Here is a 19,625-nt window from a genome sequence, read left to right as displayed (position 1 = left end):
TTCTAAATCAGAAAACCCCCTATAAGGGATTTATTTGTAAATGGTTTTAGCTAGATGGGGTCACTAAATAGATGAGACCAATAGCAATCAAGTGGGAATTAAATGTTACAGCGCCTCCAGAGGTCAAATAAAGTATTGCACTGTGTGTATTGAAGTCACTGAAAGATTAATAATTCCTTTATTTATATAGCGCACACAGATTACGCAGCGCTGCACAAAGCATGTCACATCAGTCCCTGTCCCCAATGGGTCTCACAATCTAATCAGCCTACCAGTATGTTTTGGAGTGTGGGAGGAAACCGGAGGATCTGGAGAAAACCCAGACAAACCCGGAGAGAATATACAAACTCTTTACAGATTTTGACCCTGAGACATGAACCCAGGACCCCAGCGCTGCAAGGCTGTAATGCTCACCACTAAGTCACCATGCTGCCCCAAAGATTGGGTCCTCCAGAGGATATGTTCTTCTGACGACTATGGTCTAGTAAACCTTCAAAGATTAGAATCAGAACATGCAAATTCGATTTACTGGACCTCTAGCTCTGCTTCCATTCACCACTATACTCTTGACTTTGGTTAAAAACAAGGGGAGGTATTAGAAAGTAGAAAGGGGTCTACAAAGTGGACTAACCCTTTAAGCAGCACATAAGCTATATGTTAGGGATGTCATGGCTATGGTATATTATAGGCTATATTCTTCTCTGTGTGTTCTGGTTCTGCATTGGGGCAGTGTGTGTAGTGTCAGGGTCAGTATGGGATCTTCTGTATGGACACGGTATATTTTCGGCACGTCCCCGTCCTGTTCCCCGGGATGCCACGACTCCTGTATTTGTCCTAGCGGTATGCGCTCTGTTATGTTTGCTCATATCTGCTAAATGAATACAGTTAATCGCATTTGGATGGGAGATTGTCTTACTTGGCAGGATGTCGGTGGGAACTTTATCCACCTGTTTATTACACCCTCAGTAAGCAGCCGGTGCCAAGCCTGCCTGGTAGTAGCTGTAGTTTTTAGAAACAATCTGTATTTTAATCTGTTTATGTCCTTTCTTTTACTTTTTGGCTGTATTTTTTTGTAAAATGTCAAAGAAAGGTTCATTATATCTATATAAGAAACCAGACTAAGGTTGGAGGGGGAAGGGAGGGTCCTGCCGAAGTTTAAAAACATGGCGGCTTTCTTCCAAAAATAGTGCCACACCTGAACCATGGGTAGTGTGCGGTATTGCAACTAAGCTCCATTCATTTACTAAGAAACTAAGCTCCATTGCGATACCTGCACACACCATGGTCAGGTGTGGCGCTGTTTTTGGAAGAAAGTAACCTTGGGTGAACCCCTTTAAGTGGGCTTGTTGTTATATATGACCCATTGTGTGCCATTGGAAGCGGTCGTAATCAGCTGTTAGAACCGGACAAGGGTGCTCCAGTTAACATACACACATGTACAGCATACACAAACACATATACATGCATTTACATAAGTGTATACTCACTCAGCTTCATCGATGTCGGGCCGATCGTTGGCTTGACGGGGTGGGCCGGGCCGCACAGCAGGTTGGTGGAGGGGCCAGGCTGCACATCGGGTTGGTGGGGCTGTGAGGGGCACACGTCGGGTGGGCGGAGCACACTGGTTATCACCGCCCCCTTCCCCCACAGCTATCACAGACACCGCCCCCCGCGTGCAGCTATCGCCGGTAGCAGTATATCTTTTGCGGGAGGGCCCAGGCCACGAATCTGACTGCTGTGGCTTGGGCCCCTCCAGTCCTGGGGCCCGGTCGTGGTCGAAGAGAATCTTTTAGATATATGTTAGGTTGACTATTTAAGTGGTGGCCTGATGGAGAGACTCAAGTCAGAACATATGAATCAGAATATCATTGTAGAATTCAACAGTGTTTAGTTTTGAAGATGTCGCTGTGACTTCCTGCTAAGAGAGGGGGGGGAGAGCAGCATCATTTATGTTCCATTTCTCTAAAATGAGTTATCTGCTATAATTCAACCTAAATATATGTCCTGTAGCAGGATAAGTAGAGAAATCAACTATTAGATGTCACTTTGTAACATGGAATTTATAGATGTGGGGCTAGAATTATCCTCAGGTGGTTGTGGTGCACCGGCCCTGTCAATCAGGACCATCACAGAATCTCCCCGAGAGCTGTATCCACTCTAACACATGTCTCACCTGGATGAGATATGTAATGAGTACATGTTGTGAGAGATGTTCACTCAGGTGTAATATAATCAATTCCAAGCATATTTAACCGGGGCCAACTTTCTCGGAATTTTGGCAGTCACTTGTTTTCTTAACACAGCAAATCAAATGTAACTCACCGACAAAGATAACTAACCTGCCAACTCCATGTACACAATTATCATCCGACGGAAAGATTCCAGGTGTTTCCATGGAGACGCTAAAAACCCGCGGAGGACCATCGAGTCCACCCGTGAGACGGGATTCGAAGCAAAATGACTGAGCTTGTTGTTGTGATGCGCTGAGTAATTTTGACTTTTACTTTTTGAAGTTTTTTTTTTTTTATCTTGTTTCATTTTTATTATTTCTTTTTATATATATATTTTTTTTTTTGGCGGCGTAATTGAATTACGCTAATGTCACTGCTGCGGGCGGCTATTATAAGGAGTCATCTAAAAAAAAATTTCCTCTCCATAAATTGTCACTTTTTTCTAAGATTATATTACCCTATTGTGCCATCTGTATACGGAAGAATTTTAGCGATTTAATTTAATTTTTTTTTTTTTTTTAAAGCTCAAATTTTTAACTCCAAACATACTAAATGTGATGGAAAAACCAATCCCAGGCACATTCTCATTCTTGTTTCTATTAGGATATTGGCTAAAATCAGAAGAAGGCCAACCTGGACCTGGACTCGGGTCCCTGGTTTGGGTCCAGCATTTAGGGCTCAACCCCCTGCCGCAAAAACACCCACAATCGGTGCTGGTAACAATAATCTTTCTTAGAATTGTCGCTCTCTGATGACCTCATGGGACTGACAATCCTAACAATAATGGTGGCACGCACCCAGCATCGGTGACACCCACAATGGTGTCACGGGTGTTAACAAAGGGGGTGAGCGAACCCGGATCTGAACCAAACTTGTCGGATCAGATTTTGGCCTTATTCAACAAACCGGACCCTGAAAGGTTCTGCTCATCCCTAGTCATGACTAATTTCAGCCAGTTCTTCAGAAAATCTGATCATAAAATACTAATTTCTACTACTACTAAGTAGTCTGTAGCCATGGAGATGCATCGTTCTGCAAAGGAGCTGTATGCAGAAAAAAAGTTGAACTTTTTATAAATAATATAATCATTGGTACCATAAAAAAATGTTGCAAAAGCTTCCATACCCTTCAAAATGTATTATTTGTTTTATTAGTTGACCACCAAATACTAGTTTGGACAATTCTGCCATGTTCCTTCGGAACACCTAGGGGGTCATTTATCTTATCTCTCTTTGTTTTGACTTGTTTTTGCCTTTTTGTCTTTTTTCCGTCTGCTTCTTTAGTAATTTATCAATCTCACTTTTTCCTTGTGTTAAATGGGGTCTTTCTTTCAGATCTCTTGTTGAGACATTTGTTACAAATGTCACAAAAATATCGCCCAACTGTCTCAAGTCACTTCTTTCCATTTTCTAAGTTTTCCTTAAGTGTGGTTTGGTCTGGAGTTTTTTGCGCCAAAAACTTGTCACAAATTTTAGACAATTAGACAATGATAAATGTCATTTATGACATCTAGCACATGTGGAATAGAATAGAGAATGAGTCTTACTGATGAAAAACAAATGTCTGGCGGACATTTCAAAATGTCCCAAAAAAAGCACAAAAATTGCAATGCGCCAAAAAATGTCCCAAAAAAGAGAGAAAAAACTGGAAGAAAAATAAAGATAAATGCCTCTCATGGGCTTTGTAATTCTACATGGTGATTTTGGCACCACATATCAAGGGTGTGGATGGAATGTTTCTCTTGTCTCCCTCATTGTGGGACAAGGGTTCCATAGGCCCACCAGATAACATTATTTTTGGGGGTCCATCCAGAGGAAGTAGACCTTAGTTGTCTCCAAGTTGGGTCGTCTTCTGCTGGACCTCTGTGGGCCCACTGGAGAACTCTCTGGTACTCTGGTGGGTCGATTCGCCCCTGGTCTTCCTAGTTTGTCATATATTCAACAGATGTCAGAAGTTGTGTTTGTAAAGTGGGGGCCATAGCGAAATTCAAGTTTGAGCTATGACCGTACTCACTACTAAGCATCGCTTTGTAGAAGAAAAAGTTGGAATCTTTGTCAAGATACCATAATGTCACATGGAAGTCCATAGACCAGTATTTGACCTTTTGGTATTTGACCCTTTGGTATTTGACCCTTTGGTATTTGACCCTTGGGCAATGCCCTTTAGATTTTTGGCAACTGCAAAAAGGACAAGACTTAATGTCCCAAAGCCAAAGATTCTGTAGGTTATTTCCTGTCCTCACCATGAACCCTCCAGATGATAAGGGGGGAGGGGGTGGTATAGGAGGTTAGGGGGTCACACCTGCTGAGGCACGAGGTCACTGGTCTGATATAGCCATCTTATTATGCCAGGCTCTGTTTCTGATACATAGCGGCTTTTTTTTCATCGCTGCTCTGCCCACGTCCTCAACTGGTGGGAGAGATTCTATTTCTGGAAAAACAAAAACACCCCCTTGTCTCTGTGCGTCTTAATTAACATTATTGCGAGGCATAACGGCGTTATTACACTCAGAAAGCGTAGGGCGTCTATAATATAACAATCGTCACCGCTAAATATAAATCCTTCTCTTATCTTCTTCTTTGAAGTTCTTACGGTGGTGACACCAAACATTTTACAGGGTTACGGTCCTTACCCTGAATGGGAATTTGTTATTACTGCTCCTTCATAGCTGTATAAATGGGGGGGTTCACAGGGGAAAATGGGCGACTCTTAAAGTTTATAGAAATTTAGGGTTCAAAGTCCTGAAATCGGTGATTTTTCGGATTCTTTGTGGATTGACACTAGAGTCTGATTGGTTGCGCATTACGTCCAATCTGACAAACTCATCTCTGCTGCGTCTGTACGAGTACGTGACCTTTTTTATTCTCTCAGGAAGTACTATTTGACCTGGACTTGCTCAAGTAGTTACAAAACTACAATACCTAGCATACAGGCACAGAGGCTGGGTCATGGGAGTTGTAGTTTTCCAACAGAAAAAGCAACTATTGTTGAAAGCTACTACTCTAATGCTTGATTTACACTTTTAGTAGGTGACACTTGTTTGGCAGCTGTTCCTCTTGACTCTCTGATGTACATGCATGCTCAGTGAGGCCTTGTGTGCATGTTTTTGTAATGGGAAGACGGAAGTGAACCAACACTGAGAGCCTCTGGTGTCACACCCCCTCCCCCTCCAAATTAGGAAAAGGGGGAGTGGTCTGGCACAAAATATTTTTTGCTTTGCTCTGTTCATTTCCGCCAGTCAGACATTTTGGAAGATGAAGGATAGGCCGGCAGTAAAGGGCCTTATTAACACTGCCCTGACACGAAATGGTTAATATTAATTAGATTTAATTCCGCTATCCCCTACGTAGGTTATTCCCCCTTCCCGCGATCTCTATGGACTTTGTGTAATGATATTTTGGGTGATTATGGGGTAAAGAGGATTGTATGGTAAATTTCTGTGGTGATTTTATAGTGTTGGCTGCTCACTGCCCATAGCAACCAATGACAGCGCAGCTTTCATTTTCACAGAGCTGAATCTGATATGAAAGCTGCGCTGTGATTGCTTGCTAGGAGCAACACAGATTATTTCTTTACCATGGCCCTTAGAAATCAATGAATCTTCATAGTATAGAATTATTATTGAACCCGACGCTAGGCTAGGAGCTCGGCCTAGTGCACAGGACTGTTAGCGCCTAGAGAAATTCGAGAGTCTGTGTCCCAAATCAAAATCTCCCCTTTAAGCAGGCGCACTCTTAGTAGGCCTGAGGAGGGAATCCTCTTCTGTAGGACACCTAGGGGGGCATCTATTATGCCACCTACCCGTTCAGTTACACCCAAAGTGGGTGGAAATGGGGTATGTTGTATGTCCCCTCCCCACACTCCCCTAGTGTATAGGCAATGCATATATACAGGGACCTTTTCTGCTTTCAGCTCGCACTAGATCATGGACCCTTCCAAAATCAAGTAAAAGTATGGACTACTTAAAGGGATTACTTAGGAGCAGAAGAATGTTTCTGCCTCCATACAGAAACAGCAACACACCTGCCTATGAATAGAGATGAGCGGACCCAACATTCGGGTTCGGGTTCGGACGTCTGACATTTCCATATAGCATATGTCCGGGTCGCTTGGCTGAACCTGAATGTAAACACCAGGTCTGCTCATCTCTACCTCAATCACAGCTTAAAACTCACAATCTGTTTGCAGCAGCCATGTTTATTTCTCTAATTCTGGATAACCCCTGAATAAAAAAAAATAATAGACAATTAGATCAAATATGATTTCAGATCTGGAAGGTCTCACAGGGTCTGGGAACAGTCAGCCAATTCCCAGCAACTTTATGTGCTGGTGCCAAAACAGGAGGCCATCAGCGTGGTAAAAGGGGTTTTAAAGGATTTTGGTAAACCCATTGGGTCCAATAAATTAAAAAAATTGCTGCCGTATTGCACCAGTCTTTCTGGTCGTTGGCATCCCGACTGAAAGTGCCAGGGGTCAAGGGACTCCCTTCAGCCAATCAGTGGACGTCACTTCCTCTTACATCACAAGTGACATCCTGTTGCCGAATACTAGAAATAGCAATGCAGCGCCGGAACCAGTAGCAGCGCTGGAGCGGGGTAGAGTTGGTTTCTTTTTTTGGAGAACCCTGTATAGGCTCCAAGGGTATATCTGGAAAGCCACGGGAATTTCTGAAAAACCCTTGTAAGAAACCTAATAATATAAAGGAAGAGTGTAATACCCATTAAGGGGGCATGTCTAATTTCTGATTAGGTGTATATAAATATATATACAGCTACGTACAAGATAGGTTCCATAGGTTTGTTCTTAAGTTGAATTTGTATGTAAGTCGAAACTCTATATTTTATCATTGTAGATCAGCCGAAATTTTTTTTTTTGCCCCGGTGACGATTGGAGTTTCTAAATTTTTTGCTGTAATTGAACCAAGGATTATCAATAAAGCTTCATTACACACACCTTACAGCTGATCATTGCAGCCTGTGACTATAGTAACATCCAGAGAGGTGACCAGAGGTCACAGGGGGCAGAGGGGTCCCTCTGTAACTAGGGGTCATCTGTAAGTCGGGTGTCCTTAAGTAGGGGACCGCCTGTATATAAATGTGTCTATCTGAAGATCACTTTTTCTGTAGTTATGATAGTTATAAGCAGCGATCTCACTCGATACGAAGGGCAAGTTTCCCGTTTTTAAAAATATCTTTATACCTAAGGATTTTATGTTTTTATTATACTCAAGGCTGTCACCTTTCCTATTGTTTTTCGCTGTCATCCGGGTTTTTCCACACAAATGTTTGGGAAGTGAAATTCTGTCTTTTTTTTCCCTGCCCAACAGGATAATGTCCAGACAATTAGTCACAGAGAAGTGATTCACTATAAAATTAGAAAAAAATAAAAAATCCTTGTCTACTCTTTCATGATTTCATGATATGGAGGAAGTTGTGGCCTATTGTTACATTGTACCAGAAAACACGTGTGCGTGTGCGGGCTCTTATTAATGCTTTGTATGGAAGAACAGGCAAATGTAATATTTCTTATTTTTTTAGGAAAAATTTTAAATATTTCATACTCTCCTGATGGACAGGACATTTTTTTTATTTTTATTTCATTTTTATATTTTTTTTTATTTTTGAAAAATGTTATTTAATTTCATATTCCTGTTGATTTTTTAATAAAACATATTTTTAAAAAATCTTGCAAAGGATTTGAATAGCTAATTTTACACTCATTCGCTTTATTCTCTTTGGTGGCAGCTCGGACTGCGTTTACATTTTTTTTATCAGCATTTCCGTCAGTTATCCCACAATCCCTGAGACTCTTTTTTTAAATTTTTGAATTTTTGATTTTTTTTTTGCTTTGATTTAATAGAGATATTTAAACGACATTACATTTAGGTGTCTCAATGGGAAAGAAATGACATGTAAAAACTACAATTTTGACCAACTAATTGGAAATAGAATTTTTTTTTATTTTTAGAATAGCTTCTCCAGAAGTAAAAACCCATGTGTGTTTTTTTAAAAAATGTCAATGATTTTACATCAATACAACACATTTTTTGATAATTTTTCTTTACTACAAACACAAAAAAATTCACTAAAATTTCCTTTCAATTAAGGTGCCACATGTGAACACACCCTTACCAGTAGACGGCCAAACTACGACTATAGACCTGAGAAATTTTTTATTTCCAAAACTCCAAAAAGTTAATTAGACATCAATTGCATCAATTACATATGCAGATGGCTTTCTTTTTTTAAGATGTAGATCTAGATTTAAAATTTAGATTTTTTAATTAAAAATACTTGTTCAGTGTCCTATTAAAAAAATTGATTTAAAAAAAAAATTCTGCGGAATATATTCTTTGCAGTATCACACAATGCACGTGATTTAACATGGCCTAATTTTTTTTTGCAACTTGCAATTCTAAAAAAAGAAAAATTCCTGTAGCAACAATTTATGCAGTTGGTTTTTTAAATGTTACAAATTAGCAAAAATATTAGATTTTTTTTTTTTCCCCACAATCGACACATAGATATAAAGTCTGAATCGGAACATCCTCCCACTACGCACTCTTTTAATGCTTGATCACTATTGTCTCTTTGAATCTCCATCTTAAAATATCTTCCATATACAGGCGGTCCCCTACTTAAGAACTCTCGACTTACATACGACCCCTAGTTACAAACGGACCTCTGGATATTGGTAATTTATTGTACTTTAGTCCTAGGCTACAATAAACAGCTGTAACAGTTATCACAGGTGTCTGTAATGAAGCTTTAGTGTTAATCCTGATTCTTATGAGAACCCAACATTTTTAAAATCCAATTGTCACAGAGACCAAAAAAGTTCTGGCTGGGATTACAATGATAAAATATACAGTTCCGACTTACATACAAATTCAACTTAAGAACAAACCTACAGACCCTATCTTGTATGTAACCCGGGGACTGCCTGTATACGAATATAGAAGTCGAATCGGCAACAGATTCATCAGCCCGTACGTAAGGGGTGGCAACATGGCGCCGTTGTGATATGCGTCCCCATAAAGAATAAATCGTTTCTATGTGTTCATCACTTGCAATAGGGAAATATATTTTATTTTTAACCTTTTTCACGACAGCCAGACCCCCCCCCCCCCCCCCACCCAGCGTTGGCGACTCTCTGCCAAGTGCCGAAAACCCTCCACCCCCCCAACCGGGCACTGAACTGGTTAATATTGCAGATGTCTTTTTATTGGTGGAATTTTCCCCCCTTCATTTTGCTGTGACAAGCGAATGTCAGAGCAGGCAGCCTGCCAATTCTGTGATCTGCTGCCTGCTTCAAAATGGAGGCAGGAGGGTATCCATTTTCATCACCGAGATGACAGCGCCTCAGTCTTCTGGCCATCTGGAAAGGAGCGTTTCGGAAAAAAAAAAGAAAAAGAAAAAAAAAAGAGTGTGGGAGAGAAAACAGGGCTTAAAAAAATAAATAAATAAAAATTAAAAAAAAAAATCACAAGTATTTTTGTATATATTTTTTTCTCCTTCCTCCAAACCGAAACCGTATGAACGTCGTCGTTGTATGGCCGGATGTTTATAGACGATGTAAACAAGATGTATACGGTCTATCTTTATTTAGTAAAAATTCTTTGTATTTAGTAAAGTAGAAAGCAAATGTGTTTCCTTGGCAAACGTTCAAGTTTCATAGCGCACGCATAAAAAAACGATAAATAAAAAATTCCCACCCTGCACGTTGGTGGTCTCCGTCAGATCCAGGTTTGAAGGTCTCTTTTCATGTGTCTTTGAAGGGGGAATGTTTACTGGCCGGGTAATATGGTGTATATTATATTTGCTCCGATTGTTCCGCCCGTTCCAAGAATGAAATATTTAATAGTAAGGACACAATGAATCCGCTTCTTTATTGGATACATGGGAGTAGACTTGGAAAAGAAAACAGAATAGAATATAACCCAGTATTAAGCCGCTCTTGAATGGCGCTAATCCCAAATGATTAAGCAGATATGAAAGATTGAATTGTTCCGGGAGCCTACGCAAAAAGAATTGAGGCTGCCATGAAGTAGTGTTTATGAGGACTCGGCCTGTTGGTGGGGGAATTTTTATGATTTCTGGTCATGAACTTAGGAAGTAACAATATGATGTGTGCTAAAAAGGAAAACAAAAATGAGTTCCAAAATTTTGTTTCGCTATAAACAACAAAGTAAATGATATATTGCTACTATAATACTGCCCCCTATGTACAGGAATATAACTACTATAATACTGCCCCCTATGTACAGGAATATAACTACTATAATACTGCACCCTATGTACAAGCATATAACTACTATAATACTGCCCCCTATGTACAGGAATATAACTACTATAATACTGCCACCTATGTACAGGAATATAACTACTATAATACTGCCCCCTATGTACAAGAATATAACTACTATAATACTGCCCCCTATGTACAAGAATATAACTACTATAATACTGCCCCCTATGTACAAGAATATAACTACTGTAATACTGCCCCCTATGTACAAGGATATAACTACTATAATACTGCCCTCTATGTACAAGAATATAACTACTATAATACTGCCCCCTATGTACAAGAATATAACTACTATAATACTGCCCCCTATGTACAAGAATATAACTACAATAATACTGCCCCTATGTACAGGAATATAACTACTATAATACTGCCACCTATGTACAGGAATATAACTACTATAATACTGCCCCCTATGTACAAGAATATAACTACTATAATACTGCCCCCTATGTACAAGAATATAACTACTATAATACTGCCCCCTATGTACAAGAATATAACTACTATAATACTGCCCCCTATGTACAAGAATATAACTTATATAATACTGCCTCCTATGTACAAGAATATAACTACTATAATACTGTCCCCTATGTACAAGAATATAACTACTATAATACTGCCCCCTATGTACAAGAATATAACTACTATAATACTGCCCCCTATGTACAGGAATATAACTACTATAATACTGCCCCCTATGTACAGGAATATAACTACTATAATACTGCCCACTATATACAAGAATATAACTACTATAATACTGCCTCCTATGTACAAGAATATAACTACTATAATACTCCCCCTATGTACAGGAATATAACTACTATAATACTGCCCCCTATGTACAAGAATATAACTACTATAATACTGCCCCTATGTACAAGAATATAACTACTATAATACTGCCCCTATGTACAAGAATGTAACTACTATAATACTGCCCCTATGTACAAGAATATAACTACTATAATACTGCCCCTATGTACAAGAATATAACTACTATAATACTGCCCCTATGTACAAGAATATAACTACTATAATACTGCACCCTATGTACAAGAATATAACTACTATAATACTGCACCCTATGTACAAGAATATAACTACTATAATACTGCCCCCTATGTACAAGAATATATAACTACTATAATACTGCACCTATGTATTGTGTATTTACCTCTGATAACTCTATAACTAATGGTGTCTGTTTGTTTTTGCAGGTTTATGCCCCTTCAGCAAGCACTGCCGACTACAATAGGGATTCACCAGGTTATCCATCCTCGAAGCCAGCTGCCAGCACTTTCCCTAGCTCCTTCTTCATGCAAGGTAAAGCAAAGTTAGAGGCATCTTTCCATATATATATATGTATAGAGCGCCAACATAATCTATGGTACTCTTACAAGACATGTACATATAATGTGTATCTATAGAGAATTTCCTTTGTGATCTAAAGACATAAGTATTGCCTATATCTGTTATACTGGTAGTTTGTTACAATGTATCAGTGTATCTATACTCTTTGTCGCCATCAGCCCCCCTTTTGTATTTGAGCTTCATCCTAAGGTGTAACTTGAGGACCCCATTGAAAATCCTGGAACACTACCCCCCACCTACCACCACCTAACATATGATCTATATCATATCCGATTCTTTGTATGTCGTAGCGGAATTCTCCATGGAATGGCTAAGCTCTGTCAATGCATCTCAACTCCAACTAACTTGGGCTGCAGTTACTAAGCCTGGCCACTACACAGAAGAGGGCGCTGTTCTTCTAGTCTTGTTCAAGTTGTAGTTTCCAATCCAGGCATCCAAATTCAACTTATGAATGAGGGTTCCCAAGAATTGTTCAAACACAGATATGATATACGTAGTTTTAAAACCCCTTTAATGCAGTAGTTGGAGGTGACCTATGTCCTACTTATAGAAAAAAATTCTTTCAATATCGCCACCAGCTCTTTGCATCATTTAGTAGGTGGCACCACACTGATTCCGAAACAGTTGGAATTTTTTCTCTTGCCCTCAGCATTCCCAAACAATCAGTAGTTTTTAGTTTGCCAACTAATATGCTAATCGGGCATTCTTCTGCCAAGTGGGCGGTCCTTGGCTGGAGCCTGAAGAAGGGGGCTGACACTTGTTTCACTGATTACTTTGGAACGGTGAGGGCTAGAGAAAAAATTCCAACTGCGGCAGAATCTTTGGAGCGGAAACTACTAATGGATACAAAGAGTTGGTGAAGAAGGTGAAAGGTCATAGGTTTTAGGTTTGTTCTCTGGCAGCAGGTTGTTGGTCACGCAGCTTTTTTAGGAGCAGATGATGTTATAGTTGCATAGGATACAGTAGAGCAGAACACTTCACTATTGCGTATGCGGAGCCTATGGACCTCTTTATATTGGCCACAATGTATCCAACGTATCCACGATCTCCGGGTTGTCGTCACATTGTTTCCTTGTGCCATACACCGCACGTATCTCATTGGATGGATGTCTCATTGTTGTCGGAGTGTCTTCTCATTGTTGCCTGTCGTCTATTTTTAGATGGTCACCATAGCAGTGACCCTTGGAGTTCGAGTGGAATGAACCAAGCCAGTTATGGAGGGATGTTGGGCAACTCTTCTCATATTCCACAGTCAAGTAGCTACTGCAACCTGCATCCACACGACCGCCTGGTAAGATACACTGAGACGCATTTGGATCTAAAGTAGTAGGAAATCTACTGTTCTGTCATTCCCCATGCTTTATACTTCAGCGCTGCTTCAAGTTGACTTCTTTACATACTGTACATAAAAAGCAAAGAGAGGAATCGAGAGATGATGGAGAAATGATGTCTATGACCATAAATAGATATCATAGATAGAATGATGTTATACAGACTGGTCCGGGAATTAGGGCTCAACACCCTCCCATTTTAGGAATTCACACTGTGCTACCTTGGATTAAATAGATAAATAGATAGATATTAGATAGATAGATAGATAGATAGATAGATAGATAGATAGATAGATATGAGATAGATATGAGATAGATAGAACTCTATAGGAAATAGCTAGATAGACTGATATGAGATAGATAGATAGATATGAGAGAGATAGATAGATAGATATGAGATAGATAGATAGATGTGAGATAGCTAGCTAGCTAGATAGATAGATAGATAGATAGATATGAGATAGATAGATATGAGATAGATAGATATGAGATAGATAGATAGATAGATAGATATGAGATAGATAGATAGATAGATAGATATGAGATAGATAGATATGAGATAGATAGATAGATATGAGATAGATTGATAGATAGATAGATATGAGATAGATAGATAGATAGATAGATAGATAGATATAGATAGAACTCTTTCCCAGTCTGCTCAGAAGACATTAGATTATTTGCAGATATCACTACATGCACACATATGATGACCTTAGGTTCTGACTTGGATTGATCCCGGTGACTATTTCCAGTGTTGTAGATAAATCCGCCAGGTAATCGGCAGCGATCCCCCCCCCCCTTCCAGTCTTCAGTATAACAGAGAGTGAATTCTTCTATTCCCTGAAAGGCAGTAGAGGCAAATTAAATGGTCTTATAAAACTGTTAAATCCACGAGATGTACAGCAGGGGAGCCCAAACATAGATTTTAGATTTTACTGTAAAGACGTTTGGATTAGCAAACCACAAACAAAGTGATTTACATGGAATTACATCCATAAACTTGACGGGGGAAGCAGAGGCGACATTTTCTTTCTTCTCTACCGCAGTCACCAGGACGAATGACTCCCAAATCACAGGGAGGTTTAGGCACGTCAAGGCACAAAGCCTAATCATTAATGAAGAACTAGTAAGATCACCGCTTAAAGGGGTTGTCCAACCGACCACCATGGGCACCTGCTTTCAGTGTAACGGATACTTTATCACCGCAAATAAAATCAGTTCTCACCTCTGAACTATCTCTGACACCAAATGATAGAAACCTATATTTTAAAAATACCAGTGCCATACGGTAATGGAATGACTGTGCCATTAGTCTGAGTTTTAGTTTATTGACATATTGGGGGTCACTTACTAGGGGCCCGAATCGCGTTTTTACCCGAATTTTTCTGTTTTGCGCTGATTTTCCATGAATTGCCCCAGATTTTTAGCGCACGCGATTGGATTGTGGCGCATCGGCGCCGGCATGCACGCGACGGAAATCGGGGGCGTGGCCGAACGGAAACCCGACGGATTTGGAAAAACCGTTGCATTTTTTAAAAAAAAGTGTCGCTGGACACGCACTTACCTTCACCCAGCAATGGATCGTGAACTCCGGCGGACCTCGGCGGACTTCAGCGCAGCAGCGACACCTGGTGGACGTCGGAGGAACTGCCTTAGTGAATCGCCGGAAGACCCGAATCCACCGAAGAGAACGCACCGCTGGATCGCGAATGGACCGGGTAAGTAAATCTGCCCCATTGGGCATCCGTCGCATGCATGCCGGCGCCAATGCGCCACAATCAGATCGCGTGCGCCAAAAACCCGGGGCAATTCAGGGAAAATCGGTGCAAAACAGAAAAATCTGTAAAAACGTGATTTGGGCCCTTAGTAAATGACCCCCTTTGTATCAAATTCTTGCCAATTCTATCTCACCACATCCAGATAAGATGCACCCAATGATATTTATCTCCATTCCAGAGCTGAGCTGGGCAACAACTCTTAGTGATATCTTGGAATGACGGCCATATTGGTTGTTACCAGAGAACAACTCAAGGACTCTCAGAAAAAACTTTTTAAAAATACAAGTCTCCTTGAAATGTCTCTGCACACGTCTGTTTACGTATTAGCTGTGATAATGGATAGCCCGGGATAGAGAAGAAAAGACATAATGATGGAAACGGAACGTCTACAAAGAAACTTCCGCAGACATAAAGGATGTGTACAGTGTGTAACATGCTCAGTCATTGTGAGTGCATGTATTGTAGTGAGAATTGCTGAATCGGGTCCTTATTTATCATCCCTACAGAGCTATCCATCACACTCCTCAACCGACATCAATTCTAGTCTTCCTCCTATGTCCACGTTTCACCGGAGCAGCACCAATCACTATAACGCCTCTTCCTGTACGCCGCCTGCCAATGGAACAGATAGTATTATGAGTAAGTAAGAAATTCTTGGTATTTGTATAAACTTTCAAAATCTTATAAAAAATGTGGCCAGGTTTATACACAGATCACTGCTCATCACTAGCATTTCAGTAGTAAGACACGTTGTGATCTGCTTATTGTCAAGGGACCTGTCTTACTTGTAAGGATTGTCCAAGGTAGATAAACCCTTTAAATTTTTCAGTTGTAGCTTTACATATTTTCTAAGTTACAGCTTAAAGTTATTCTACCTTCAAAATCCATCATGATAAACCAGGGACATTACTCATAGATCTAGGCACCGTGACTGTGGTCATCATTGTATATGCATTATCCATAGCCTCCTTCATTCTAAAATAAACTGTGAAAATCATGCTAATGAGCCAGAAGGGCTCCTGGGGGCAATACCAAAGCCCCTCTTCCTGTAGTTTCACAGGCTGTTACAATGTCTCCCCTCCCTTTGCTCCCTCAGCACTTTCCCCTCCACCTGCCTGATGTAATCTCACATAGTGGGTAGGGAAAGTGCTTCTGCACAGTTTATCAGCCCGTGAAGCTGAGGCATGGCATGCAGTATCTACATATAATATACAGAGACAAGGACTCAGTACTATCTATACCTACATATATCATAACATGAAAAAAACATTGTGCAGTACTGCCTGTACATTATCATATGAAAAGACAAGGACGCAATACTATCTGTATCTACATATAATATAACATGAAGAAACACTCGCACAACGATACTAGCTATACTTAAATCACAATATAAAGAAACATAGTGCAGTACTGCCTGTATTCACAATATCATATAAAAATACAAGGACACAGTACTATCTGTTTGTACATGTAATATAACATGGAGAGTCCAGGACACAGTACTATCTGTATCTACATGTAATATAACATGGGGAGTCCAGGACACAGTACTATCTGTTTGTACATGTAATATAACATGGGGAGTCCAGGACACAGAACTATCTGTTTCTACATGTAATATAACATGGAGAGTCCAGGACACAGTACTATCTGTTTCTACATGTAATATAACATGGAGAGTCCAGGACACAGTACTATCTGTTTCTACATGTAATATAACATGGAGAGTCCAGGACACAGTACTATCTGTTTGTACATGTAATATAACATGGGGAGTCCAGGACACAGTACTATCTTTTTGTACATGTAATATAACATGGAGAGTCCAGGACACAGTACTATCTGTTTGTACATGTAATATAACATGGAGAGTCAAGGACACAGTACTCGCTATACCTACATATATCATAACATATAGGGTTGAGAAGTAAAAGTTTTCCTTATGGAGACTTTGCCAATTAAGTCTGCCTTGTAAGTGTGTGGAGACTTACAGCCATTGACACTCCACTAGGGAATTCTGGGAAAATATGCAAGTATGTTTTCCAGGATGGGATAAGGAAAACCACAGCTCTTTTAGGGAGCTGCCTTACAAGTTAACAAAGATGTGTGCATCATCTGAGCCCCATCGAACAATAAATTTACGGAGAAATAGTGCTGCCTTCGTCTATGTCAAGGGACGACTGAGTGTTAGCTATTGGTTATCTGCCGGATTTCTAAGATAGTCTTGATATCCCCCAAAGGCTCCATTTTCATGGGTATTAACAGCTTTCAGGGGGGTCTAGCACTGCTAGAAGTATCTTCAGTCCACTATATTGGGATTGGATGACAGATAGATGTCTGCGATGGCGTCCGGCATCCGCTGAGAGAAGCCTCATTGTTTATATGTTGCGGGTTTACATTTAAAAACAAAATAGTATTTTCGGAATTTTTTATCCGGATATTCTGGAATAATTCAGATGATAACATTGTATCTCCGCAGTCACATGTTTCAGTCTCGGTCACCGTCCTGTAAGGACACGATAGAGCGCTTCATTGCGGAGCTGAATATCGCCATTTTCCTTGAGCGCATATTTACCAGCGTTTGCCATCTGTATATTAATTATGCGAGTGCGACATGGAATTCTTCAAACTTTCTTTCTTCGCATGTGAAGTAACCTCACAAGCCGCCGACTGTGAGAACATATTTAGAATTGGACCGTGAGGCGGCTCTCATGCATCTGTTGTAATTGATAACAAATCTCACACTGTTTGCAGTCACTTTGTACCTCGAGCCGTTCAGTGCAGACATCAGTGGTCGGTCCCCATACAGAGACGCCATGAGGGGCCTCTCCATCGCCTCTTCTCGCTCCCTTCCTTCCCTCTTGTCTGTTCGGGGCTTCACCTCCCGTCTCTGGGAGAAGAGCAGCTGAGAGGCTCATTGGGAAAGTCGCTCGTCTCTGAAGTGCAGACTTAGAATCCGACTGTTCCTCGATACAAACATACATAGACCCTACAAACTTCCTTCATCTACAAACTTTCTTAGAACATAAAGAGACAGTGGGGCAGATTTACTTACCCGGTCCTGTCGCGATCCCGCGGTGCACTGTCCGACGAGGATTCGGGACCGGCCCGATTCACATAGCTCATGCGCCCGAGTTCCTGCATCCGTCGCTTCTGCCCTGAGGTCCTCCGGAGTTCACCTGCTTCTTCCCGATGCATGTGAGTGCTTGATCTTGCAACCAAATCCTTTTTAAAATTTTGCGGTTTGTCCAAATCCAAAGGGCCAACTTTTTATATGGCTACATTAAAATAAGACCTAGAGATAAGTCTATGGGGGTCATTTACTAAGGGCCCGAATCGCGTTTTTCAGCGGGTTACCCGAATTTTTCCATTTTGCGCCGATTTTCCCTGAACTGTCCCGGGGTTTTGGCGCACACAATCGGATTGTGGCGCATCGGCAACGGCACATCGGAAATCGAGGGGCATGGCCATACAAAAACCTGACGGATTCGGAAAAACCGCCGAATTTGGAAAAAAAAAATGTCGCTTGACACGCACTTACCTGCACCCGGCCCGGCTTGGTGAACTTCAGTGCACTCCAACGAACTTCAGCGCAGCAGCGACACCTACCAGCGGGGAACTACCTTAGTGAATCGCCAGAAGACCCGAATCCTCCACACAGAACGCGCAGCGGGATTGAGAATGGACCGGGTAAGTAAATTTGCCCACCGCTGCCACCAATCTGTCACGAACCCGACTCACCGGAGTTCACACACTGGGATAACTACTCTATGGAGTCCCAGAATTTAGCCCTTAAGCTCCGCCCACTTCCACAAAATGGCGTCCTTACGCTAAATTTACTCCACAGAATCCACACTGCCACCATCCACGAGTTACTTACGCAAAGAAGGCCGTAGGCACCTCAACCACACAGACCATGCACCCTGATGATAGCTCAGCACATGCACTCACTACTTACACGATATTACAATTATAAACTCACACAGAACATGCAATCGCTTACTACATGGACTATGCTAACAATGACCTCTGGTAACGTGATTCCCTATGTTTTATCAGACTCATGTCTCCCACTCCCGGTGCCAATGCAATGGTCTAGTGACACCGGGGAACTTCATTCAAACTTCACTAGGCGTATGGCCAATGTTTGGAGCAAGTGTCGTTGAGCTGCTTCTGCTTCGGTAAAGATCTGCAAGAGTGTTGGATAGGCTTAAAGCCCCAAACAGAAAACTTTCATTTATTTGTAAGGGGACAAATAGACATGGAGCTGTGGGTGGTTCAGTAACCAAAATGCTACTTAATGGTGCCCTTTAATCTTCTGGCCCCCAATGTTAAATCATTAGTAGTCATTCCCCCACCACACGCCACTGATAATACTGGTGTGATCCCTCCAGCACTCTACCCTGTATATACTGTATACACGACGCCTGGACAGAAGCCACGGGATTGAAGGCATTTCTTGAGTCTTCGGATCTATTACTGGAACTTATCACATGGAGCTTTACGAACGTTCCCGTATAAACGACATCTTAGATTTATTTGCTTTTTCTAGAAAGAATCAAAGTCTGTGAAAGTTACTTACGACTATT

At 41.0% G+C, this 19,625-nt stretch overlaps 1 protein-coding gene across 11 annotated transcripts in view; it reads left to right on the top strand.

The window, feature by feature from the left end:
• The window catches only part of LOC140117323 (transcription factor 4), a 366,241-nt gene that overhangs the window by 301,518 nt on the left and 45,098 nt on the right, over window positions 1-19,625 (top strand). For all 11 annotated transcript variants that reach the window (XM_072133987.1, XM_072133920.1, XM_072133958.1 and 8 more), the window contains 3 exons: window positions 11,768-11,873; window positions 13,082-13,212; window positions 15,540-15,672. In XM_072133987.1, the coding sequence (XP_071990088.1) occupies window positions 11,768-11,873; window positions 13,082-13,212; window positions 15,540-15,672 (370 nt within the window). The remainder of the gene's footprint in view (window positions 1-11,767; window positions 11,874-13,081; window positions 13,213-15,539; window positions 15,673-19,625) is intronic.

The sequence above is a fragment of the Engystomops pustulosus genome, chromosome 1, assembly GCF_040894005.1.
Source record: "Engystomops pustulosus chromosome 1, aEngPut4.maternal, whole genome shotgun sequence".
Taxonomy (NCBI): domain Eukaryota; kingdom Metazoa; phylum Chordata; class Amphibia; order Anura; family Leptodactylidae; genus Engystomops; species Engystomops pustulosus.
This window is presented reverse-complemented; position numbering and strand designations above follow the sequence as displayed.